Source organism: Muntiacus reevesi, chromosome 1 (genome assembly GCF_963930625.1).
Source record: "Muntiacus reevesi chromosome 1, mMunRee1.1, whole genome shotgun sequence".
Classification (NCBI taxonomy): Eukaryota; Metazoa; Chordata; class Mammalia; order Artiodactyla; family Cervidae; genus Muntiacus; species Muntiacus reevesi.
In genome coordinates this window covers 52,818,713-52,844,508 of record NC_089249.1, presented here as the reverse complement: position 1 = coordinate 52,844,508, position 25,796 = coordinate 52,818,713, and the positions used below count along the sequence as shown (strand labels likewise).

Sequence of the window (25,796 nt, the reverse complement as noted above, 5' to 3'; positions counted from 1 at the left end):
AAGTGAGATAAGGACTGAAGTGTCAGTCTTTCACGCCGCCCTTGGTGGAGTGATGGAGACAGAAGCCAGACTGAGAGGCAGGGAAGGGTGACAGGGCCTCGCTAGGGGGTCCAGCGGTGGGGACAGGTGGGTAGAGGGGAGTTAGGAGGACGGCAGGAGGCAGCAGAAGGGAGGGGCCGCAGCTGGAGATGTGCACAGGGTGGGGGTGCGGGAAGGTAGGAGTGAGGAGGATGGGCGGGAGGACGTGAATGACCTGATGCCCTGAGCTGTACACTTAAGGATGGCCCAGACGAGGACACGTTCAATCGTAGATGGAGCCAGATTCAGAGGCGAACACAGGGCCTCTGACTGGCGGGACATCCCGTGGGGCACGAGGACAGTGAGTGCAGGCGGAGAGGGGAAGGCGCTGCCGCTGCTCCTGCAGGTGGGGGCGCCGAGAGTGGGCAGGTGGGCATGGATGGGGGCCTGAATCCGTGCTGGCACCACCCCTGCCCTAGGCTGCAGGTCACGGCTCAGCATGGCCGCGTCAGTATGCACTGCTGACTTGTTTTCCTACTACAGCTCAGAGGAGTCACCTCCCACCCCACTCCTGAAGCTGGTGTGTCCGGTGTTTAGCTGTCTGTCGACCCCCCCCCCCTTCTCCACCTCATCCCTGGGCACCTTGTCAGAAGCTGGTGGGCGGTGCCGCTCCCCTTTGTCGTCAGCCCCGAGTGAGGGCTGCAGACACCCTGGCTTATGACAGCAGCATAAGTAGGATTTCGGAGGCAGGTTTCACACACACACACACGCACAACTTGGATCTGGAAAGCTTGTAGGTCCTTCACTTTATCTTTTGGGGCAGGTGGGCTGGGAGCTGCCATGTAGCATTTCCTGACACTGATAAATTCTTCTCTGGAACCAGATTCTTTCATGGGGCGGGGGGCAGTTACTCTGAAACTGTTTGGCTTCGAAAACAAAGCTGCCTCCAGGTCTTGGCTGCTCTCCTGCTGGGTGGGGCCTGTGTGAGCAGGTGTGGCCTTGGAGAAGGCCCGGGCCCCCTCGTAGGACCCCAGGCGTGCGTGTTCCTGCTCTCAACCCGGTGGCTCTGAGCGCATTTTCATTTGATTCCTCTTCATCTCACATCCCAGCAGAGTTCTGCCTGAACGCCACCCGTCCGTGCACTGATCCGAGAGGTACTTGTGCGCTGCTCTGAGTCAGGAATGGGTTCTGGGTGCGACGGTGCAGCAGGGAGCAAAGGGCAGAAGCCCTTGTTCTCACAGAGTTCACATTCTAAAGAGGAGGACCGGCAGTAAATAGCGTCCACAGTACGTCAGATTGCGGTGAGTGCTTCTGGGGGAAATGGAAGCAAGATGAGCCGGTGCGGGTCAGGGAGGGCCACACCGAGGAGGCGACACGCGGATCACAGCCAAGGGTGGTGAAGGTGCGTCACACACGTGCCGGCCCTTCAGAGGACGGGCGCCCGGGCTGAGCGAGGTTTTCTTGTCTCCACGATGTTTCTAGGACCTGACACAGTGCTCAGCATGCAGCGGCCCTCAGTAGTGTGTTCTGCATGCACAGCTGGACCTGGGGGAGAGTATTTCAGATGGGGGGGCAGTGAGGGCTTGCTGGCAGCAAGGGGGCCCGTGTGGCTGAGGGGCTGCAGGAGAAGCGAGAGGGCAGGGGTGTAGGCTCCCGGGACCTTCTCAGGGGGTCCGTGAGCTGCAAACTGCTCTCATGGTAATGCTAGGCTGGAGGGCCTTGTCTGCTCACAAGTGTATGGTGGGGTTTTCCAGAGGCCGCGTGATTTGCGATATGCAGCAGATGGAGAGTGCAGGAAGCAGGCGTGAGAGCCCAGTCTTCTTAAGTCAGACATTGTCACTCTAATCACTGAATTTTTGTTTTGGAAAATATTTTATGAAAAAGAATCTTAATTATGTTACTATGTTTCATTTCAGTCACTCAGTTGTGTCTGTCTGTTTGGGACCCCATGGACTGCAGCTCACCAGGCCTCCCTGTCCTTCACTAACTCCCAGGGCTTGCTCAAACTCATGTCCATTTAGTCATTGGTGCTATCCAACCATCTCATCATCTGTCGTCCGCTTCTCCTTCTGCCTTCAATCTTTCCCAGCATTGGTCTTTTCCAATGAGTCAGTTCTTCACATCAGGTGGCCAAAGTATTGGAGCTTCCGCTTCAGCATCAGTCCTTCCAATGAATATTCAGGACTGATTTCCTTTAGGATGGACTGGTTTGATCTTGCAGTTCTAGAGACTCTCAAGAGTCTTCTCTAACACCACAGTTCAAAAGCATCACTTTTTCGGTGCTCAGCTTCGTTTATAGTCCAACTCTCACATCTGTACATGACTACTGGAAAAACCATAGCTTTGACTAGATGGACCTTCGTTGGTAAAGTAATGTCTCTGCTTTTTAACATGCTGTCTAGGTTGGTCATAACTTTTCTTCCAAGGAGCAAGAGTCTTTTAATTTCATGGCTGCAATCACACTGCAATTTGCAGTGATTTTGGAGCCCCCCAAATAAAGTCTGTCTCAGTTTTCATTGTTTCCCCATCTGTTTGCTGTGAAGTCGTGGGACCAGATGCCATGTAGGCCGTTGTAAAAATGTTGGCTTTAATGCTGCTTTGGGAGCTTCGTCCATCTGAGGGGCGGAGTCCTGGAGGGTCTCCCTGCAGCCCTGCTGCCATCCTTGTGGGAGTGTCATGTCCCTTTGGGCCGCCACAGGGGCCTCGAATCAGCAGAGCCTCTTGAGTAGCTGCTCTGAGCCTGGAACTGGGTACACGGGGTTGAGCTCCAAGGAGTGGAGCCTGCCGGTGCACAGGTAGGCAGCTTTTGGCTGTGCTTTTCCACAGCCTCAGTGAGCGTCTCCTCCTGGCCAGGGGCCCTTCCCTCACCTGCGCACTTGGATCCTCTTGGCCTCTGTCCCGCAGCTCTGGACCCTTGGTAGTGACTAGGCTGAGGTCCCCCTGCTGTGCTGCCCTGAGTCCCTACGCCAAGTCGAGTAGCGCTGGGTGACTCACAGATGCTCTGAGAGGTGCCACCGCAGGATGCAGGCTGGGGAGCAGAAACTCGGAGTCCTCTGACACCAGAGCACCCTGGCCTTTATTGACTGAAGGGCTCCATCTCAAAGAGGCAGTGCGGTGATACATTATAAGAAGAAAAAGAATCCTGGTGTATCTTTTTGCTCATGTCACCCGAAGCTGCCTTTCTGGAGGCTCTGTGCCTAGCGGCTTTGCCTCGTTCTGACGGCACTGTTTCTCAAGCTGTGTCCCAAGTGGTTCTTCCTTCGTGGCCTTGGGCTCTAGGGCCGGAACGTGGCCACACCGCTCTCCTGCTGTGTGACTGTTAAGAGTCTTTAGGCAGCACTTTCCTGTCTGCAAAACGCAGGTGGTAGATTGTGGTGGAGGCTGAGATGTGGTCTGGATGTGACCGCTAGTAACACCTCAGTGTTGGCCACTTTCACGACAGTCCTTGTATCTTCTTGTGAATGTCAGGGTTTGGCAGGATCTTGCTGGCGGGTCTTCTCCTTCAGCCCTTACTGCCCAGTGCCCTGGTCATACCGTCTGGGACAGGCGGGGTGGGGGTGGGGGACCGAGGAGGCTTCACCGCATTCTTCTTCATTTTAAGACAGAGTTGTCTTGAGTTCTCTCATTCTGTTATGTGAGTAGCCACTTACTCAGCTGAATGTAACCTTTTGTGAATGGGATTATCAACTACTATTTAATAATAACACTTCTGTCATTTAGTGGGTCTGGCTTATACCCAGCACTGCTGACATTTTGCATTCATTACCTCAATTCCTGCAAAAAAACCCTGTGATTCATTGACCATTGCCTTCACTTTGCAGGTGAAGAAAACTTCCTGAGACTCCGGGACTAGGGCAAGTGTTCCTTTTGATTCTTTGTTTTTCTGGGTTGTCTTGGGGCAGGCATCTGCATTTGCATCATTTGCATTGGCATCAGATGTTATGTTTACTGGTGTTTGGTTCTGACTTGGACGTTCTTTCCAGTATTTGCTTGGGGTGACAAAGGGCAAGGGTCATTTCTTTTTAAAGTTAAGTTTTATATCTATTTTATTTTTTGATCCTTCAATATTTTATTTTTGTGATCCTATATATATATATATGTTTACAGAAATTTTTGATTGATCTGGGTATAGCTGATCTGTGCTGTGTAGCATGGTGACTCAGTTGTACACATATATATTCTTTTTGTGTTCTCTCTTCCCTTATGGTTTATCACAAGATATTGAGTATATAGTTCCCTGCGCTGGACAGTAGGTCCTTGTTGTTTATCTGCTCTAAGTATAATGGTTTGCATTTACCAACCCTAAATTCCATGTCTATTCCTCTCCTTCCCCACTTCCCCCTTGTCAACCACAGGTCTGTTCTCTATGAGCAGAAGTCATTTCTGACTCATTGGTCAACTGTGTAGGTGTTTTTCCTGAAGAAATAGGTTGCTATTGAAGAAAGTAAAATAAAAGGTTTTGAGAAGATACAGTATTGGGGATTAGTGTTGTTCAGAATTGGAGACTTGGAGGAGAACCCAGAGGTCATGGTCCAGGCTATTCCTGGCCCCCTCTAGAGAGGGCTGTTTCACAGCCAAGAATAAAGTGGTCTGAGGGCCCATAGCAGAGAGCTGCATTCATAGTTGCTCTTCCTGCTCAGTCGTCTGCTCTTGGATAGCCCTCACGTTAGATAGAAGTCTCTGTCACCTCCATCCACTTCTCCTCCTCCTCCCCAGCCATGCAGGGACCCCGGACAGATGCTCTTGTCAACTCCACAGACACTAGAGTGTTTCTCAGTCTCTGCTGTGAGCCGGCGGGGGCCGGGGGGTGGTCGGGGAATGCTCAGTCACATGTGTGGAATTAGGACCGGTGGGCGGGACTAAAGAGCAGAACCAGGGAACGGGGAGGGCCATCGGGAGGCTTCTGTGTCCCTAGCATCCTGCCAAGTGTTCATCTGATGCTGAATAGGATGGAAAGTCAGAGGAGAACAGAGGATGGAGCGAAGGCAGGAACAAGGATCATGAAAAGGTCTGCTTTTCTTATTGTGTTGTGAGCTGCTTCCTGGGAACCAGAGAACCTAATCCCGGGGCCGTGAGGGATGAGAGGGCTTTGGGACCAGAGCTGGGAAGCAGTTGGGGTGACAAGGAGCTTCATTCCCAGATGGTCTGATTCAGTTAGCTTCCCCAGGCGAGGGATTCAGTGTCTCTATCCACAGATGATGGTGGTGTCCTGGGCGGTCCTTTTTAGACAGATTGAGAATGCAAGGCATTTGGTCACCTTGGTCCTTGTTTCTGCAAACACGAAGAAATCTCTGTAAGTTTCCTCCTAATGACATTCTAAAACAAGTCTTCCTGTCTGCCTTCCTTCTAAGGTCTGTTCAGACAAGCTGCACCTCTGACTGCGCTAGGAAGGGAGCATTTCATAGATTGCTTCATACGAGTCAGTTTTGCACACATACTGGTGTATTAGTGGTGGAGAGGCTCGGGAGAAATTTAACCAAACTTGGCTCTGATTTCTTATCCTTGAAGTATAATTGTCATTTTGTTGTTTTGATTCTCTTTCCTTTTTCTATCTTTAAAAATAAATCTCCCCCACCCCTCAAGTAACCACCCATCTATTCTAAGAGCCAGAGATTGAGTGTTCTCAAACCAGCCATGAGTCAGTGACAGCCTCTTGCTCTTATAAATAGAAACATAGACTCTGTTCCCGCGTGTTCTTCATAGGCTGTCTCTCCAGCACTTTCCTTTCCACAGCCAAGGAATGTGCTTCTGAGTCAGCAGTCAGCTGCCGAGGTTGGAGCACATAGGGCAACGCCAGTGGCAGAAACCGCACCGCCGCGGGAGACCGGGCCTCCCTTCTTCCTCCTCCAACCTCCCTCCTCAGACTCCTCGCTTTCCTTGTTCCTTCCTTCCACACCTTGGCTTTTCAACCCTCCGGATTTCTGGCACCTTCTGGCTGGGTTTCCAGGTCTGTAGGTTCCTGCGGTCATGACTGTTGGTTTTCCCAGGCTGCTGGGACGTACACAGCACATGGGGTGGTTCAGGAGAGGCTGGGAGAAGCACGACCTGGGTTTGACCTTCAGGAATGAGGGCATGGGGGCGATGGTTGAAGGGCCTTCTGCTGTCTGCCCAGCAGCCGTCAGCGTGGACCAGTGCTGGGCAGTGCCAGCAGAGCTGAAGAACAGGCACTGGAGTGTCTCTGCTGCGGCCTCTTGGCTTGTTGAGGAGGAAAGCTGAGGCAGCCCGAGGGAATTGATCTCGTGTAGTCTTACCTCTGGTGCCTGTCACACTGTCCCAGGAGCCACCTTCCCTCCATTTATCTGCTGTCATTAGTGACCTGGGGTGAACTCCCGTGGACGGGCCCTGCCTCCGACTGGAGTCTGTTCATTTGAAAGCGCTTTGCATCAGCAGAGGGCTGGGGCGGCAGGTGTTAATGAAGGAGTTTGTGTGTGGTGAGGTTTGAGGAAATGGGCAGCTCTTTGGAGGTATTTATTTCAAACATACAGCCAGCCAGGGAGTGTTGGCCCACACATCGGAGTTCTTTGAAAGTAAAAGCCGAGACTCCAGGAGAGGGAGAGGCTTTTAGAAATGCATGTCACAGGATCTTGAGTGTGTTGGGGTCAGCTGGAACACAGAGGTCCCTCGGGCTCCTTGGTCATCCTGGCAGGGAGTGGAAGGCGGCTGCTGCTCTTTAGGAACAAAGAAAAATCATTTTCTTTCTTGATGAGAGGCTGAGCGATCGGAGTTGGTACGTTCAGTGCTTTCCAGACACTGTGGCTGGAGGAGGGCCAGTCACCTGTGAACACAGGTAGGCAGGCAGGGGCCGGCTCATGGGAGCTGTCAACTGCCGCATGAATGGAGCGGATGCAGCTGCAGAGTCCCGCCTGCCCTGCCTGGGACAAGAGGCAAGAAGGGCGCCCACGGAGCACACACCCTGCGACCTCAGTTTCTAGTCACTGGCTGGATGTTCCCCTTTCCTCTGGGGAACACATCTGGTTTTTTGGGTTTTTTTTTTTTGCCACTTACAAACTTTGACCACCTGACATTTCAATGACCATTGGCTTGTAAGAAAAAGAATGGACTCTTGAGAAATTTTAACATATTTCTGTTGTTGTGTACCTCCATCTAGAATAAACTTTTGCTTCAGGGAAACTGAAGGTTAGTTCCAGTTAATTCCATTTCTTGCTGAACTCTTGGCCACAGGGGTGCTGGGAAAGGCTGTGTTTTTAGCAGTGTGTGTAGGAGGTTGTTGAGTTAGTGACATATTTGAGATGAGAAGCAAGTCAGTGTGTGTCAGGTAAAGAATTACCGTCTTTGGCCTCCACAGAACAAGTTGTGACATCCGGCCCCATCACTTCATGGCAAGTAGATGGGGAAATAGTGGAAACAGTCACGGGCTTTATTTTCTTGGGCTCCAAAATCACTGCAGACGGTGACTGCAGCCATGAAATTAAAAGACACTTGCTCCTTGAAAGAAAAGCTATGACAAACCTAGGTAATGTATTAAAAAGCAGAGACATCACTTTGCTGACAAATTTCTGTATAGTCAAAGCTGTGGTTTTTTGAGTAGTCATGAATGGATGTAAGAGTTGAACCAAAAAGAGGGCTTAGCATCAAAGAATTGATGCTTTCGAACTGTGGTGCTGGAGAAGACTCTTGAGAATCCCTTGGACAGCAAGGAGATCAAACCAGTCAATCATAAAGGAAATCAGCACTGAATATTCATTGGAAGGACTGAAGCTGAAGTTCCAATACTTTGGCCACCTGATGTGAAGAGCCGACTCATTGGAATAGACCCTGATGCTGGGAAAGATTGAGGGCAGGAGAAGGAGATGACAGAGGATAAGAGAGTTGGATGGCATCACCGACTCGATGGACATGAGTTTGAGCAGGCTCCAGGAGTTGGTGATGGATAGGGAAGCCTGGTGTGCTGCAGTCCACGGGGTCACAAAGAGTCGGACATGCCTGAGCGACTGAACAGCAGCATCAAGAACATGAGGATGTTGTGTCTGGTGACGTGGGAAACGGGAGGAATGGCAGTTCCTTGTATCCAGGGTAAACCACTCACACCCTCACTTGATGTGGTTTAACCTTGTAATATATGGTAAGGTGTAGGGAGAAGCAGAATGTTACTTCTCCTTTCCAAGGGGGCTTCTCACCTCCTGAGAGCTTTAGGACGGAAGGTGGGTCTCTTCTCTGGCGCTGCTTCGGAGCTGAGGCAGGCAGCTGGCATCCTCAGCAGACAGTTGGCAGCTCCCTTTGCCCTCGGCTGCCTGGCTGGATAGTGGGTCACTCCTGCTTCCACAGAGCTGAGCTCCGCTGAGGCCCTGTGTGTCAGTGGGAGGTGGGGACGCGCCTGGGGGCCGCCCCCCTGGAGCCCCAGCAGTGAGTGCTGTGGCCGGGAGGGCTTCTCACACGGAGCTCGGTCGTCTTCTCTCACCTCCCCGCTTCCTCGGGGGAAAGCTGGGCTGAGGGAGGCAGCAGTGTCCTTGGGGCGTCCGCACGTGGACCCCAAGCCACGCTGTTGCTCGTCTCGTTGGTCTGCCCTGCTTCTCTGCTGTCCCGCCGTCCTGGCCCTTGGCCCCTTGCCTCCCAGCTCCCGACAGTAATTCTAGGTGGTGATGGTACGTGAATGTGGTCCTCTTAGACCTTGCCGCTCCCTCCCCTGGGTCTGTACCGTGTTCACTTAACCTCCTCCCCCACTCACCCCGTGCCTCTGTATCTCTCCAGACAGCTGTCTGTGCTGCCGCTGCTTCCATCCGTGAGTCTCAGATCTGGCCGGAGCCCTGGGCTGTCCTCTTACCAGGACTCTCCCGTGTGATCTGACCAGCCTTGAGTGGGTAGCTCCCACCTGGACACCGGGCCCCCTGGGCCTCAGCCTCAGCCGACTGCCTAATGTGCCCCTCCACCAAGGCAGCTCAGATGTAACAGGGTCAGAGGGGAGCTTGCCACACCCCCACTGCCCCCCCAATGAGTATTTCTCTTTGCCACGCCTTGGCCTGGTGTCACCATTCACTCAGTCCTTTCATCTGTAAGACTCCCTTGCAAGCCTTCCACTTTCCTTCCTCTCCATGTCCTGCGCTTCTCCCCTGCCGGCTGACACTTGCTCCTCCTGGAAGGTTCAGCTGTTGTCCCTCAGAGGCCCATCTTGGGTGAGGACCCCTTCCCTGTGACAGGGCCTCTGCCCATGTCCCCCAGCGCCGTGCCTCTCTCTCTCTCTGATGCTCAGCAGAGCACGAGCCTGTCTCCCCTGCTTGGCTGTGACGTCCCTGACAGCAGCCGTGGTCTTGCTCCTCTCCATACCCAGGGCCTCAGATGGTGCCTGGCGTGTGGAGGGCAAGGCCGCGCGTTACGTTGTCTAACGAGTGACTGCTGCACTTGGGAACTGTCTTCTAGAAGATGTTCCTAGATACCGACCCAGAAGTGCTAACCATTCCTGTTTCTTTATTAGGTTAAGGTGACGGGGTCAGTCGGATCCACAGCCTTCCCCCTGCCCCACCTGTCCGGGGCGCCGAGAGTGGGGACATGGAGGAGAGAAAGAATGAGGCCACGAATCGGGCCCATGTCCTCTTTGACCGCTTTGTGCAGGCCACCACCTGCAAGGGGACCCTCAAGGCCTTCCAAGAGCTCTGCGACCACCTGGAACTAAAGCCTAAGGACCACCGCTCCTTTTATCACAAACTCAAGTCCAAGCTTAACTACTGGAAAGCCAAGGCCCTCTGGGCAAAGCTGGACAAGCGGGGCAGCCACAAAGACTATAAGAAGGGAAAGGTGTGCACGAACACCAAGGTAGGGCCTGGGACTCGCTGGAGAAGGAGAGCGCATCGGGTGGAGGTGGCCCATGAGGCCGGGCGGGGTCAGCCACAGCCTGGGGAGGCGTCAGGCTTACCCGCGTGCGGGTCCTCTGCCTGTGTTCATTCGACTGTTCCTCCTGCCCCGCTCTTATCCCGTGGATTGACACAGGAGCATGGGGGTCTCAGCTACTGAGAACTACCCTGAAGTCAAACGGCATGGGGGCTATTTGATCTTGCTGCAGCTCTGGCTGACTCTCAGGCTGTTAGAGGACACAGGCCTCTGAGCACAGAGGTAGCCAGGCCCTGCTGGGGTCCTGTCTGCCTGGGTGGCCTGGTGCTTGGCTGAGCGGCCTCTGGACTCAGTGTCTGGTAAGGTGTGCAGAGTATTGGCCAACTTGGGGATTTCCCACAGGCTTCAGACCTCCTTTCATCTGTTTTCCAGAGGCCTGTGTTGATAAGCAAGGGCTTCATAAACCAAAGGATTTCTTTTGTTTGCTTCACAATCTAGAGAAATCAAGTTTCCATGAATCAGATAGGCCTGGACAAAGACCTAAGATGTCCACTCACATGTGCCGGAGGAGGCGTGGGGAGTGGAGAAGGATAACACATTCTGTGTTTTCCTCATTATGTAAGACCACTTTCTGTGAGAAGCTGGAAAAGCTAGCAGGGAAAGGAAGTTGCAGATGATGTTAGGACTGCTGTTACTATTTCATGAGTGTTAACTTGCCCTGTGTGGGTTTGTGTTTGGGTAGGTATTCACACACAGAATTCAAGTAATTCAAGGGCATGACTCTTGTGAGTGTGCTCTAGAGTTTTATTAAGAATGAAGGGAATTTGAAGCCAGAGGCAGTGCCTGTCTGTCCTTTGGACATGCATGTGAACTGGTTCAGTGTCAGCCTGAGTCTTTTTGTAGAACATGGATCTTCAAGAACTCTCTTCAGCACAGAAAGCCCTGATTCTTGAGGATTACCTCCTGGGAGTCTTTCAAGTGATAGGTCCATCCAGGACCCAGGCTTGCTTGGCTGGGTGTTTAGTGATCTGTGTCTCCTCAAGCAGACAGAGATCTGCTTGACTTACGAGCCTTCCACAAGGTTTTTTCCTGTTGATGAGAGGTGACATGTGAATTTCTTCCTGTGTTGATGTCATGGCCCAGGTAAACATGGTCTGCAGGTGCCCTGTCTGAGTTTCTGTCCTGCAGTGAAAGTCAAGTCCTTCTCCATCCAGAGCGCTGAGAGCTTCTCTCTGAAGCCATGTGGGCGCTCCACTCTGACCCAGATGGGAGTGAAGGTTTCTTGGTAATGGGGAGGACAGCCCTGTGGGGACTTTAGGGAATGGTGGTCATGAGGTCAAGAGTGCTGCCTTGGCCCTGAGAGCAGCTGTGTCTTTCAGTGTCTCATCATTGGAGCCGGCCCCTGCGGGCTCCGCACGGCCATTGATCTGTCCCTGCTGGGAGCGAAGGTGGTCGTCATTGAGAAGCGGGACGCCTTCTCCCGCAACAACGTCTTGCACCTCTGGCCGTTCACCATACATGACCTGCGAGGTCTGGGTGCCAAGAAGTTCTACGGCAAGTTCTGTGCTGGGGCCATCGACCACATCAGTAAGTAAGATCAGCTCTCCTGTGGGATGCTGCCTCTGCCCACTTCTCAGGGGACAGTGGCAGGCAGATTCTAGAAGCCGGTGTGCCCTGTCATCGTTCGTGTCTGTTGCGTAGAGAGCACACTCAACTTGGAGTCAGAATACCTGCCCTCCAGGGGTTCTGTAACCTGAGATTCTTAAGTGCCAAGGTGTCTCCTGCAAAATGAGTTTATCTTGAGGAGCTCTAAGAGTCTGGGCTCTTACTGAGCACTGGCAGTGGGTGGGGTGGGCACTGGGGCCTGGCCGGGAAACAGACTTCCAGTGTGGGCTTTGACCCTCCGGTGGTTCGTAGTCCAGAGGGAGAGGCCCCCCGAGGTGTGGGCTGTGATGCACCACTGTGGGTGGCCTCCTGATGAGAGGGCACATGCTCTGGGGGTGGCCCTGGGGAGCGGAAGGAGACTCCCGGACTGGCTGTGAGTGGCCAGTCGATAGTGGGATTCCTTTGTTGGGTGGCTCTCGCAAGGTCTGCAGCACGCAGGGCTCCTGCTGGACTCTGGTCCCCTCCAGGCTCAGCCTGGGCCCATGCTTGAGTCAGTAGACGTTAATGCAGACAGTGCTTTTGTTTTCATGCCGATCTGAAAAGTGGTTCAGAACAGACTGTCTACTTTATGAGGCTGAAGTCTTGTCTGTCGATCATCACTGATGGTTTCAGGGAAGCCTTATCAAGGAACTGCTATTCTGAGTTCTTCAGGTGTGTCCTATAAACATCGGCTTCAAAGCAGTTGTGCGTTTATCACATGCCGGCCAGCAGATGCCACATTCCACTAGTAGCAGAAGCACGCTGTCTATCTGTTGGGCTGTATTGTATAAAGCATCTTGGAACTCCGTTGTGTGCAGCTATAGTGTGTGCCAGCAGAGGATTTGAGTCTGGGAGTGTGACTCAGAAGGGTGGGCAGTGGGGATTAGCATGAGATGACTTCAATGAGGATTAGCATGTTCCCTAGCACGTTTTCACAGCCTGCAGGCACATTGGTCTTAGCAGAGGACGGGGTCGTCACATCAGTGGACTCATCTGCCTTGTGTGTGGCAGGATTTGTCTTAGAGCCCAGACCCTCTCTCAGCAGCCCTGGGCTGCTGTCGTGCCTGGCACCTGGGAGGCACTCACTGGACATTGAAAAAAGACATAACTCTCACTGTGATAATGAGCAAGATTTTCCATCATTTTGAGCCTTAGTTCCTAAACCTGTGGATCAGAGGTGAGGGGGGGGGGGACAGTAAGAGACTGAGACTGGATGGAGGGTGCCCCTCTCAGCGTGTAAGGGTGTGTGGACATCAGCGAGGTATGAGGTGAGAGAAGCCGTGGGCAGTTCAGGAGGCAGTGCAGCCCTTTGGGTCCAGTGGGAGGTGCCCCTGGGGCCCATCTTCCACCTTCTATGGTGAGTCCTGTCAGGGTCACAGGTTCTGCTTGGTCACTGTGGCTCTGAGCCCATCAGGGAGGATGGGGTGGGGGGTGGGAGATGTGGGGGACTCTCAGCCCATCAGGGACAATGGGGGGAGGGCTCTGAGCATATCGGGGAGGATGGGGCAGGGGGTGGGAGGTGTGGGGGACTCTCAGCCCATCAGGGAGGATGGGGGGAGGGCTCTGAGCATATCGGGGAGGATGGGGCAGGGGGTGGGAGGTGTGGGGGACTCTCAGCCCATCAGGGAGGATGGGAGGGCTCTGAGCATATCAGGGAGGATGGGGTGGAGGGTCTGAGCACATCAGGGAGGATGGGGGGCTCTCAGCCCATCAGGGAGGATGGGGGGTTCTGAGCACATCAGGGAGTATGGGGGAGGGGCACGTCTCCTGCTGTCTCAGTGCTTTCGTGTGCCGGGAACACCTAACCCAAGAGGTGGGCATGGCCCCATGTCTGTCTCTGGAACATCTGCTCTGAGTCGTATTTGCCCTGGGAAGGGAAAGACGCTACAGGCATGGCTGGGAAAAGTCTGCTGCTGGTGACTTTGAGCAGCCGAGTAAACTCTGCGTGCGTGGGTGGGTAGGGGAACTGGGGTGGTGATGCTGACTGTCTGCCCCACTGAGGACCCTCACTTGTGCAATCTTCTGCCCACCCAGGCATCCGTCAGCTTCAGCTGATACTTTTGAAAGTAGCCTTGATCCTAGGCATTGAGATCCACGTCAATGTGGAATTCCGAGGACTTGTGGAGCCTCCTGAGGATCAAGAAAATGAACGTGAGTGTACAAATAAGAAGGGAAAGGGGCTGGAAGGGGTGAGAAAGATTCGATCTAGGGAGGAGATGACAGGCGTCTCGGATAGTTTTCAGAGCTGGTTAAAGGGCTTCTCCGTTTGAATAGCCTGTGTCTTTAGTGGAACTTTGACTTAATGAGGAGGCCCTGACATAGTATGAGACATGCCGGGTGCTTGGATTCGTTACAGAAGGTCATGTGCTGGGGGTTCCTTTGTGAGCCTTCCTCAAGGCTTGTTTCTTTCTTTGGTTTGTGCCCCACGCTTTTATGCCTCTGTGTTTGACATGGGGTTTTGTGCCATCTGCACACCTGGATATCTAGAGATCTGGGTGTATGAATATTTCAGGTTTTTGAATGGGTCCGGTGACGACCTTCATTCTAACTTCATTCTGGTCCACAGGGATAGGTTGGCGGGCCCTGGTGCATCCCAAAACGCACCCTGTGTCAGAATATGAGTTTGAAGTGATCATCGGCGGGGATGGCCGCAGGAATACCTTGGAAGGTACTGGCAGTCTCTTTCTCCTCCTGCTGGTTCACAGCCAGGGAAGGGTCACCCTCCCCAAGCCCTGTAAGAGCTTGTGTCCTCAGAGTCCTCACTCCTGAGACCCCTCCTCTGGTCCCTGCCTGTGCTGGTGGATGGCAGACCCCACCAGCTGGCTGTTGGGCACTTCTCTGGGTGCAGGGAGGCAGGCTCTCGTGAGCCGGGGGCACTGCAGGTCTAGACCTGACTTACTCAAGCAGACGGAGCCTCACACCAAGTACTATTCTGGCCCGTCGGATTTCCAGGCGTGTGTTAGCTGTGGGTGACTTTGACATCTTGCTGGATTGGGAAGGCTTTGGGAGGTAGACACCTTAATTCCAGACAGAGGAGAGCTGCCCTCAATTTCCCGTGAGTCCCACCTCCCACACTCCCCCACGTCCTCATCAGAACCCCTCCTATTTCTCCTATTTGATGTGAACTTCCTGCTTCTCCGACCAGCTTTCGTCACCTCTGAAAATTTCTTCCCCACTTCCCAGGATTTCGTCGGAAAGAATTCCGTGGCAAATTGGCCATTGCCATTACAGCGAATTTTATTAACCGAAATACAACAGCAGAAGCCAAAGTGGAAGAAATCAGTGGTGTGGCTTTTATATTCAACCAGAAATTTTTCCAGGAACTGAGGGAAGCCACAGGTTGGTGTTAATACCTCCACAGTTGAAGGACAGACTCTGAACACCGCTCTGGTCCTCATCTGGGGGAGTTGGCGGGGTGGGCGTCATTGCTACTACTGCTGTGCTGTAGCCCTCTGCCCTTTCTGCACTCCTGTGCTTCGCTCTGAGCGTTACGCCATCCGTGTCTCTGTCTCCTGCTCTGCTGTCTTTTGTGCTCATCACTGTGGCTGGGCTGCTCCTCCTGCTTGGACCCCTTCCCCTGCCTGGTGCCGAGTCGCTGTGGGTGGGGAGCCCTGGTTTGTTGAGAAGCAGACTGTAGGTGTTGAGTATGTTTTTTTTCCTGAGTTCATTTGCTTCTGAAGTAAACCACATGCCAGATAAAAATGAAGCTGTTGTATGGTAGCTTGTGAATAGATTCACTTAGACATTTCACTGCAAGAAGAATGTGTGACAAATTGCAGTTATCTGTTTTCTAGGACAGTTTCTTACCATTGCATCTAATTTTTTAGGTTAACAGAGTTAAAGAGCCAGTAGTGCACTCTCTGCTTCCAGCATCTGGTTGTCTGTCTTGCTCGTGAGCGTCTAGGAGATTCCCCTGTTGCCTTGATGAGTCTCAAAGAGGCTTAACCTGAGAACTGGCTCAGACCCTCTTCCTTGAGGTTAACCTCTCCCTTCTTCCCATCCTTGTGTTTCTGCTTCCTGTTGATGGCTGTTGTTAGAATAACAGGGTGTCAGGTAAATGCAGAGCAGTATGAGGATGACCAAGCTTCTCTCTTGTGAACAAATGGGCAGGGTGTGAAAATCAGGCTCAGACACCTGTTTTCTCTTCCTGCCTGGGGTTGCAGGACCCCGGTCTCTGTGGACTGATAACACTCATCCCCCCGCCCCCAGTCTCAGCAGACCTTCACGTGCATGTCTGTCCTCTGTCGCAGGGATCGACCTGGAGAACATTGTCTACTACAAAGATGATACACACTACTTCGTTATGACCGCCAAGAAGCAGAGCTTACTGGACAAAGGGGTGATACTGCATGTGAGTCATGGATTTCTTTTAGACCTTTTTTTATGTATCAGGTCATGTGATTACCAAGATAAACAATTTTATTGTCTGATCAGTTTTTCTTGCAAAGTCATTAAAATGAGTACCTCACTCATCTCCTGGGACTGTTTATTTCGTAATCCTCTGATATTTTTAACACTTTAAAAAATCTCTTATTTTGGAAAATATCAAGTGTGAACAAAAGTGGAGAGACTTGGGTAATGAACCCCCGTGTACGTCTTATCCAGCTTCACAGGGATCAGCATGTGGCCAGCACTGCCTGCTCCCCACTCCTGCGTGGGGCTGTGCAGAGCAATCTCAGGTAGCATTTTGTGCATAAATATTCAGTGTAATTTTAGTACTTCGGTTTGTGGCTTATGGTGCATTCCCATGTGGCTGATTATTGGTTGGTTTATAGGTCATCCTTTGGGAGAGGGTTGTAGAGTGAAGGGGGTTATAGAGGGAAGGGAGTTTGGTGTTTCTGGGAGCCTGAGATCAGTTCTGGCTTTACTGTGGATCTGGTTGCAGGGGCCCAGGGAACAGAGCCTCGATCAGGCTTTACTTGGGCCTTTTTGTGGGCTGACAGTGAGGACTCTTGTTCGCCCGGAGTCAGGCAGCTAAGCCTTTTTTCCAGATGACTAATGTGTGACTTTCCCTGAGATGATGACCTGGAAACGGAATCAGAGAGCCACAGGTGAATGGTTCCTTAGGAGAGTTTCTTAAGTCTTGCTTGGTCTGGCTGGTCTGGGTTTGAGACTTACTGTTCCTGTGATGATGTGCTGACTGAGGCCCCTGCAGTCCCAGCACAGACTTGTGGCTGAGTATCAGGGCGTCCCATCTCTGCAAGGTGGTGATGTGTTACACTGCCGCTTTGCCTTGGGCAGCGCTGGGGAGCAGGGAGCTTGCCCGCAGCAGACTCTTCCTCAGGGGCCTCCTGTCTGTGTCTCAGCCCCGTGGCCTTTGTGTGTGTGTGAGAAGGGAACAGAGCAGTGGATGCAGCGCGTGCCGCCAGAGTATATCCAGAATGGGATATACTTGGTTGGATGTTTCATCGGGAAGAGATACCCATGAGCCTGCTGACGCGCCTCGGGACCAAGCTAAGACTTGACAGCTACCGTCCTCGTCAGCACTGTGGTGATCAGGTGACATTATGTTGGACCAGTCTAGAATGCCGCAACCTGATGTACCTCTCCTCTTTGTTTTTTTTAGCACACAGGGTGTGTGCCACTGAATCCTGAGCCCACGGTGGCTACTTACTAAGTATTGAACAAACCAACCTGAGTGTGCATGTTTGCCCGTTCCGTCTTGTCTGGGCAGCTGGAGGTGCCCTCAGGGAGCTTGGGGAGCTCCGGTCCCCCCCCGAAGAAGAGGCCTGGTCAGGAGCCTCCGGAGCAGAGGAGTTTCTCAGTCCTCTCTGTGGAGAGCCCTTTTTCTTGCGTCGTTTTTCTTCGTTGGTGCATTACTGTGGGGCCTTCCAGAATCCTGTGTATTGTTTGGAAAGCTTCTGTTCCGTCCTCAGTGTATCTCTTGCCGGTTCCCTGGGCTGCTGGTGCCCCCACCTCCTTATCCGTGGGGTATGGAAGCTTTTGGGTTCTTCCTTTGGGGTCGATGGGAGATGCAGGTTGAGTGTCCTGTGTCGTCCAGTTTCTGTCAGAAGAGGATGCTTGCTGATAGCAGCCTTAACTGGGGATGCTTTTCAGTTACAAGGCACCATCACGTAAGTCATTGTATTTGGTGTTAAGAGCAGCTCCGTGAGGTGGAGTGGACTAGACTGCAAAAGTAGTGACTTGTTCCAAGAACGATGGAAAAGCGGGGACTCTGTTTCTAGGAACCCGTGTTCCTTTAGAAACAAGCCCCTCCCACCTTCCCGAATTTGTGTGAAGGACTTACTTTGGAACAGGAAGCCACTCTCGGGGCGGGGAAGGTGGTGTGGCCATGACCGGTGGGCACCTATGCCCCTGCCTGGGCTTTCCCTTGAGCTCCCCCCGTCTCTGGAGACAGGACTACGCCGACACGGAGCTCTTGCTCTCCCGGGAGAATGTGGACCAGGAGGCCCTGCTGAGCTACGCCCGGGAGGCAGCCGACTTCTCCACCCAGCAGCAGCTGCCGTCGCTGGACTTCGCCATCAACCACTACGGGCAGCCTGACGTGGCCATGTTCGACTTCACGTGCATGTACGCCTCCGAGAACGCGGCCCTGGTGCGGGAGCACAACGGACACCAGCTACTGGTGGCTCTGGTGGGGGACAGCCTCCTGGAGGTGAGAAAGGGTGTTGGGTGGGCGGCATGGTTAGAAACAGATCTGGGGTCCCGGGCTGGGGAGCGTCTGTGTCGTCCTGCTGCGTAGAGTCTAGCCTGGGGGCTCAGGGCCCGCTGAGTTAGGGTTAGGATCTGCCAGGTTGTGAGGGGGGAAGGGCAGTATGTCCTGCCAGAATGTCTTCTCAGGGGCAAAGGCTTTCTTTGCTCTGGAGTTTAGTTTCCCTCTATTAAAAGGTAATTTATATTAACTCTGTGTTTTCTGTCCCCTTCCAGCCTTTTTGGCCGATGGGAACAGGAATAGCCCGGGGCTTTCTGGCTGCTATGGACTCAGCCTGGATGGTGCGCAGCTGGTCTCTGGGGACGAGTCCCTTGGAAGTCCTGGCAGAGAGGTAACCGCAGGGGCTGTCCTCGATGAGATGGAGCATCAGCGCTTTGCTCTGCGGGCTGGGCTCAGGTTTCTCCTTCTTAATTGATGATACATTCTTATTTAGGAGAAGAAAAGACAGATATTCATAAAATCATAGAAACCTACAGGTTATCTCAGTGATGTTCTCTTGTCACTCTCCAAAGCAAACTCTTACAAGCGGTGTCTGAATCTTTGTGTAACATTGAAGGATGCTCTCTTATTCCTCTGTGACAGTTATGTGAACAGGGGTGTGAAAATACTGTGTCAAATCCTCTTGTCTTTGAACTAGAGAGCCTTACACTAATGAAATCAGTGTGGTAGCTGGGTATGTACTAACTTAGAACTAACAAATTAAAGATGACTTTGAATTCAAAGGAAAACACCAAAGTACTTGTAAACATTTCTCAAACGTCAGGTATTTTGAAGCAGATACTTGCAAATGAGTTAAGACCTGGGATTTGCTTGCTGATAAAGAACAAGTGCCTTGACCAGAACTAGAGAAAGAGGATATGCTGGATGAAATTCGGGGTTGATATCATTTTAAGTCTGTTTACCTAAGGTCCTCTGGGTAAATTTGGTGGCAAGTTTTTTTCATCAGTGATTTTCTTAAAAATTTGGTGAACTTGCCAAAACAGAGCACAGTAGTAAATTAGATTCAGGCTTTGCTCCTACCCACAGCAATGTACCTGCCCTTCTCGCTGGGGCGTATCAGTCTGGGGCCTGTGGGACCCTGGAGCTGGAGGGGATGGGAAGCAGGGCTGATGTGGGGGTGGGGAAACCCCATCCAGGAGGAAGGTTAGCCCTGCCCTGGGCTCTCAGAACATAGAAATATCATCAATATCTGTTGCTGTCACTGCTCTGAGCGTATTGTTCGCTCTTGCAGGGAAAGCATTTATAGGTTGCTGCCTCAGACCACCCCTGAGAATGTGAGCAAGAACTTCAGCCAGTACAGCATCGACCCTGTCACCAGATACCCCAATGTGAACATCAACTTCCTCCGGCCGAGCCAGGTGAGAGCCCCTGGCCAGTCGGGCATGTCTCGGCCACTGTCAGACCAGACCCTGTGGATACGAGCATACACAGCCTTCCTTCAGAACCAAGTGATGTCTCCCTGGGTTGGCTGAGGAGGCGTTTTCCGTCAGCAGACGGAGCGGCCAGGGCGGCGGGTGTGCAGTGACGAGCAGGGCACAGCCCTGGCTCCCCGGGTGGGGCGTGCGGTGCACACCTGCGTCACTGCCGCCAGTCACTGTGATCGGGCCTCCCCTCCCCCGCTCTTGGCTTCTCGTCTGCACCACGGAGTCTACCGCCCCAGCTCCCCTGGTCTTTGTGCAGCAGATAGGACTGGTCCCTTGAGAGGACTTGGGAAGATAAGCCCCTCTGCAAGTAAAAACTACTGTCGGCCAGCTCAGAATGTCTGAAGCCTTATTACTGCCCCAAGAGTGATGTTTCACCAAGCACAATAATCTCAAAGAGCCCAACAACATTGAGAAAGCAGCCCATTCAAGATATCTGTGTCCTAGACTGTACATTGGACCTCTATGTTAGGGGCGAAATCTGCTGCTACTGGGCGGGGGTCATGGCCCAACAGAGACTAAGCAAGCCCCTCGCCCCCCACGGCCAAGTGTCTCTCTGTCACAGGTTCCCACAGCGCACGCGCGTTTATGTGTGTAACCCACTGCATCCCAGAAGGGGTTAAGGTTGGCATTGTCCCTTCTGGCCACACTTTGCCCAGGTGTTCACCGGGGTCATTCTGTTCTCAGGTGGGCCTTGGTTCCTTGGTGTGTGATTTCCCTTCTTCATGACTTCTAACCTTCCTGCCAGGTGCGCCATCTGTATGATACTGGAGACACAAAAGATGTTCATCTGGAGATGGAGAACCTTGTGAATTCCCGAACCACCCCAAAGCTGGCCCGCAATGGTGAGTCCTGGTTCGGCCTTTCAGCCGACTCAGTATGTTCTGTGCGAAGGCTGGGCTGCGATGTGCACAGCGCTCGTCAGGCGGGGATGGGGTGTGACTGCTCTGCCCCGTGGTACACAAGTCAGCCCCACAGCCAGGAAACAGCGGTGCTTCAAGGCTGGGAAACCTGGTCTCGGGTCACCAGGGTGTGGAGAGAAACTGGATACGTGCTGTTGAGAGGGCGGGGTGTGTGTGGGGGGGCCTTTGAGCGCACATGCCGAGCAAGGTTTACAGGAAAGGTCTTACTTAGCGAAGAAGCCGTGGCCTCGAAGCTAAGGACCATGAGCCTGCAGGACACGGTGGCAGAGGCAGGGCCCGCGCTGTACTTTGTGTGTGGCGTGGCCTCTGAAGAGTTCTTCGGAAGAAGAGTCACTGCACTGCAGGTGAGCCAGGCAGAGAAGGGCACCGGGCTGAGTGGGTAGCTAGGGCTGCGTCCATGTCAGGCTCACTGGCCTGACGTTGAGTCTGTGGATGAGAAGGGAGGCTGAGTCCAGTCTAGCCGTGCCCATCCGTGAAGGATGTGGCTTGCCAGCATACTTAGCGCATCCGAACTTGGGTTTCTGTGTCTGAAATGGGGGTGCCTATTGTGCCTCACTCCGGCTATGAGGACCTGGGGGGCACAGTGAGGTGTTCACTGCAACACTTGGTGTACAGCGGGGTGTCAGAGTGGCAACCGGGAGTGTTAAGGAGCCAGAAGCACTGCAGAGCCTGAACAAGGAAGTGGGGCTGAAGGTTTGAGTTCAGTCTTGGGCATCTTGAAGTTGACGTGCTGTTGGAATATCAAGGTCATCTTCCATGAAAGCAGAGAATGTGTCTTGTTTGGCTACCCCATGTGGCTTGTGGGACCTTAATTCCCCGACCAGGGATTAAACCCATGCCCTTGTCAGTGAAAGCAAGGCATCCTAACCACTGGACTGCCAGAGAATTCCCCAGAGAGTGTGTCTTTGTTCACTGTAGTTCTGGAGCCTGAACTTTTGAGGTTGTCCAGTATATACTGGACCGATGGACACACAGATTTGGGAAACATCTGAATAAAGTTAATTTAGGAAGCCAAGAGATTTAGACGAGGACACCAACAGTGCTTCTCTGTGTTATTTCAGGATTCATTTCCCTGAAAGACTTAAGTAAAACAGGGTTTTTAGAAATGCGATTTTTATCTTATGTTCACAAAGCAGTTAGTGACTCAGTACAAGGTTAAATATCTTCAACTGCCTAACGTAAGGAACAGACTTTCTTGGACACGGATAGGAGTTACCAGCTTCTTTTAAATGCTCTATGTCAGGACTCTTCTGAGGCAGTTATGAAAAACAGATTTTTAAATGGCTCATGTTTTAGGAGACACATCAGTGCCTGGAAACGTCCCAGGATGTGCATTGTCTCTGTGTCGAGTGTTTCAGGGCATGACGGCTTGTCTTGCTGAGGGCTCAGCCTGCTGTTCTGGGGTCCTTGGCTTTGCCTGTGTGATCCTGCGGAGTTGCTTGCACTTGGAAAGTGCAGGACCGAACCTTTCTTCTTGGGTCCTCTAAGTGTTGCTTTGGAGGGAAGGCGTTTCCTCCCCCAGCTGCTGCCAACTCTCCAGGGAGATCTCAGGGCTGCTGGTGTGAGGGTGACAGCTCAGCAGAGGCCATTCCCTCTGCATCCCTGTCCTAGAGAGCTGCAGGGACCCTGGGCTTCAGCATGCTTGGGTCCAGGTCACCCGCTGGTAGTCTGTCATCTGTCCCGGGCATGGACGTTGACCTGAGTCTGGATAAATTGGGAGTTTCTTGCCTACCTAAAACTTCATAGGAATTCCCTGGGGGTTCTGTGGTTCGGACTCCGCGCTCTCACTGCTATGGGCCCAGGTTCAGTCGGCCCCTGTTTAGGAACTAAGATCCCATAAGCCATACCATGTAGCCAAAAAAAAAAAAAAAATTATGTAATACCAGTTAAATAGCTTCTTACTTTTGAAAACCAGTGACAGCTATTTTGTCCCTGCCTTCAGTATTTTTCCAGACTGGTTTCGTGGATTCTCTATCAAGGCTCCCAGGTGACCACACCTCCACTAATAACGTTGTTGTTGTTCCAGAGTCTGTGGCTCGTTCCAGCAAGCTGCTGGGTTGGTGCCAGCGGCAGACAGACGGCTATGCTGGGGTGAACGTGACGGACCTCACCATGTCGTGGAAGAGCGGCCTGGCCCTGTGTGCCATCATACACCGATACCGCCCTGACCTGATGTGAGTCCAGGCTCGGCCTCATTCGTATTCCCTGCGCTCAGGTGGCCTTTTTCCGGAATGGGACACGTAGCACGATGCTTCTCTGTGGGTTGACTGATCTTGATGTAGCAGTGTTTAAAGCTCTGTCTCTCAGGCATGCTGTAGCTCAGCCCAAGCAGTAGTGACCAGCTGAGTGTATAAGTCTCCATGCTTGCGAGGTGGACCCCCTGAGTCTGCTAACATCCCCTGAAGGGAAACCCTGTTTCCTGGCCCCAGGCTGAGCTCTGCATGCAGCCAGCTCTCTGTCTGGTGCTGCTGGTCACGAGGGAAGCCTGGCCGGGTGGGGCCCGGAGCACGTGTGTCCCTTGTGGCAGAGCAACTGCCCCGTTCAGCGGGGCTGGCCGGCACTGTCTCTGTCTCCCGCACTTTTGGCGAGTGTCGAGCCCGTGACACTCAGGTGGCCTTACCTCACTGTGTGGTGCCATTTCATCTCTTGGTCGTCCTGTGCTCATCTAAACGCAGACTAGCACAGCAGGGCGACCCAGGTCAGCTGGTGCCTGGGGCACCCAGCTGCCCCTGCGGGCAGTCCTTACCATGGAAGCCAAACAGGAAGATTCAGAAACAAGCAGAGCACGGGGGGTTGGTTTGACCGTCTGTCCTTTCATCATTAGGTCCACTTACGGGCCCATTTTTGTGTTTGTCTTATTTTAACGATTACCTAAGGAATCCTGAAAGACCTAGTTCCCATTTATGTTAATAAAGCAGCCTCATCTGGTGTTTAGAAATGCGGATTTCTGATGGGCTTGGATAAGTGACCTCTGGCACCCGGTCCTTGGCTCGTGCGGAGGCTGATATAAAGCGAGTGGAAGTAGGGCCTAGTCACCCTCTCCGGGGGCAGCTTGAGGACGACTGGTAACGGCACAGGAGCGCTGAAACGAGGGCCAGGCGAGTCATGTCTGCTCCAGAGGAAGAGCAGGACGAAGGGCTGGGGTCACAAGCACTGGAGGGAGCCTGGCCGGGCTGCGCTTTTGTTGGATGCACCGAAGGGGCTTCAGGGGCCTGGGGGTTTCCTCCTGATGCACACAAAGCCCGGAGTCGTTAACTTGGCACTGTTCAGGCTGTAGTGACTTCACAGAGGACGAGGCCTCCATAGTTTAATAGGCTTAATATACAGAGTAAAGGAATTTAGAAAATGAAAAAGTTACACAGTCAGTAGGTTAACATAAAATAAGGCCTGCTCGGTTAGTCTGAAGTCACAAAGCTATCAGTCTTTACTTGACTGAATAGCAGGAAGCCTGAAACCCAGTGGGAAATGTTCGTTAATCTAAGTACTTAGAAACTCAGGGACTTAGCAATAAAACAACCTTTTGAGGAAAGTTTTGGAATTTCCCTGTGAGCAGAAGGCCGAGTATGATTCACTAGAGCCGACCTAGTCCATCAACAGCTTGTCAGCTCCATGGACACGGGGGTGATGGCTCCAGGCTTTTTAAACACAGCCTCATCCAAACAGGACCTGTTCATTGTTGAGCATGAGGTTAATACACGCAGACCACATGCAGGAGCATGGGAAACATAATAAAAACAGCTCATTTTCTTGAGCCTACATTTTAGTAAGAAGTTTACGTTATTGGAGAAATGTTTTGTTTTCCAACTTTTCCCTCTTGTCATTTGTGGGTAGATCTTTAATCCTGTGTTCCTCCTGAGGATGATTTGATTTTGTTAGTAAGAGGAAGCAAGCTGAGAAGTGAGATAGGTTTGCTGTCCAATTTCAGTGTGGTCCTGAACCCAGGCTTTGCACTGACTACTCCATGGTATGGTGTTTTCTGGTCTGGGGCTCTGTCAAGCGTGGTCTTGACATGTCTTCCTCATCCTGTTCCTCAGAGATTTTGACTCTTTGGATGAGCAGAATGTGGAGAAGAATAACCAGCTGGCCTTCGATATTGCTGAGAAAGAGCTGGGCATTTCTCCCATCATGACAGGCAGAGAGATGGCCTCGGTGGGGGAGCCGGACAAGCTGTCCATGGTGATGTACCTGACCCAGTTCTACGAGATGTTCAAGGACTCGCTCCCCTCCCGAGGTAAGGGTCCCCAGGGCCGCTGGGTGGCTCCCCGCGCCACCCCCTGCCATCAGACCTATTTCTCTGCGGGTGTTGGCAGGCCCTCCTTCTGATTCACCTCTTGCTCAGCACACCTGCGAATGTGGAGTCCGTGAGCATTCCTGTCCAGAGTCTTGTCCCTTTCTCTCCAAACCAGCCTCTTTGAAAAATGCTTTTGCTGTGACCTGGGCTTCTTCACTGCCCAATCTTTGTGACACTTTGCAACCCAGCCTCTACTCTGCGCAAACTGTTCTCCGTGGCCAGAGAGAATCACCAAATGCATATCCTTCCCCCTTCTCACCTCTCAGGCACTTGGCTGTTCTGCATTGTTCAATGCTTGGAACAACGTCTGTTCCATTGAAACTCTGTCTTGCTCTTGGCTTCTGTGATCCTGGACCACACTTGCCTCGTTCTCATTCCTCTATAACTGTTCCTTCTTTGGCTGCTCTTTATTCTCCTGCCTTTTAGTGTTTCCAGAAATCTTCCCTTGGCCCTCAGGCTGTTGGGAAACAGAAGAAGTAAGCGTCATGATGCTTATGAGTGTTGATCATGGTACCTGACCTGGTTTGCACCCCTTTGCCTCCCCTTGTTCAACTGGAGGCAAGTCACTAAACTTCCCTGTGCCTCAGTTTCCCCTGCTATAAAATGGGGGCAATATGTATATGATTAGATTGTGAAATGCTGAGAAGAGTGTTTGGTGAATGGAAGCACTTACATAAACGTTAGTTGTGTATTATTAATTTCAGTTATTATCTCAGCATTACTGTTGTTACTAATAAAACATTGGTATCCACAGATTTGAAGTGCCATTCTCCAGTGTCTTCTAGCCATGCACTTGTAGACCTCTGAGGCTTTTTCTTGTTAGAGATACAGTTCTTGCAACAGAAATCCACAACACTAACATCAGTATGCCTGTCAGGGAGAGCCCCGCCTCCATGTGAAGCTAAGTACAGGTGTCTGCATACCCCAGAACGATGCCCTGGGTTGCACCTTGTCTTTCCCACGTCTCTCCTGTTCTGTCTCTGCCTGAACTTTTTATCCTCAAAGTGGGGCTTTGGCACTCTGCTGTGACCCACATGCACAGG

The 25,796-nt window shown here is 52.4% G+C and overlaps 1 protein-coding gene across 12 annotated transcripts in view; it reads left to right on the top strand.

Moving 5' to 3' along the window:
- MICAL3 (microtubule associated monooxygenase, calponin and LIM domain containing 3) overlaps positions 1-25,796 on the top strand; it is a 142,150-nt gene that overhangs the window by 56,289 nt on the left and 60,065 nt on the right. For 10 of the 12 annotated variants that reach the window (XM_065943443.1, XM_065943433.1, XM_065943425.1 and 7 more), the window contains exons 2-13: positions 9,449-9,786; positions 11,181-11,388; positions 13,480-13,596; positions 14,012-14,113; positions 14,629-14,784; positions 15,696-15,796; positions 17,804-18,061; positions 18,334-18,449; positions 19,350-19,476; positions 20,288-20,384; positions 22,489-22,636; positions 24,497-24,693. In XM_065943443.1, coding sequence (XP_065799515.1) covers positions 9,523-9,786; positions 11,181-11,388; positions 13,480-13,596; positions 14,012-14,113; positions 14,629-14,784; positions 15,696-15,796; positions 17,804-18,061; positions 18,334-18,449; positions 19,350-19,476; positions 20,288-20,384; positions 22,489-22,636; positions 24,497-24,693 — 1,891 coding nt within the window. In that variant the 5' untranslated portion in view covers positions 9,449-9,522. Of the gene's footprint in view, positions 1-1,127; positions 1,320-9,448; positions 9,787-11,180; positions 11,389-13,479; positions 13,597-14,011; positions 14,114-14,628; positions 14,785-15,695; positions 15,797-17,803; positions 18,062-18,333; positions 18,450-19,349; positions 19,477-20,287; positions 20,385-22,488; positions 22,637-24,496; positions 24,694-25,796 lie in introns of all 12 variants that reach the window. The other 2 variants (XM_065943360.1, XM_065943369.1) reach the window with 1 other exon arrangement.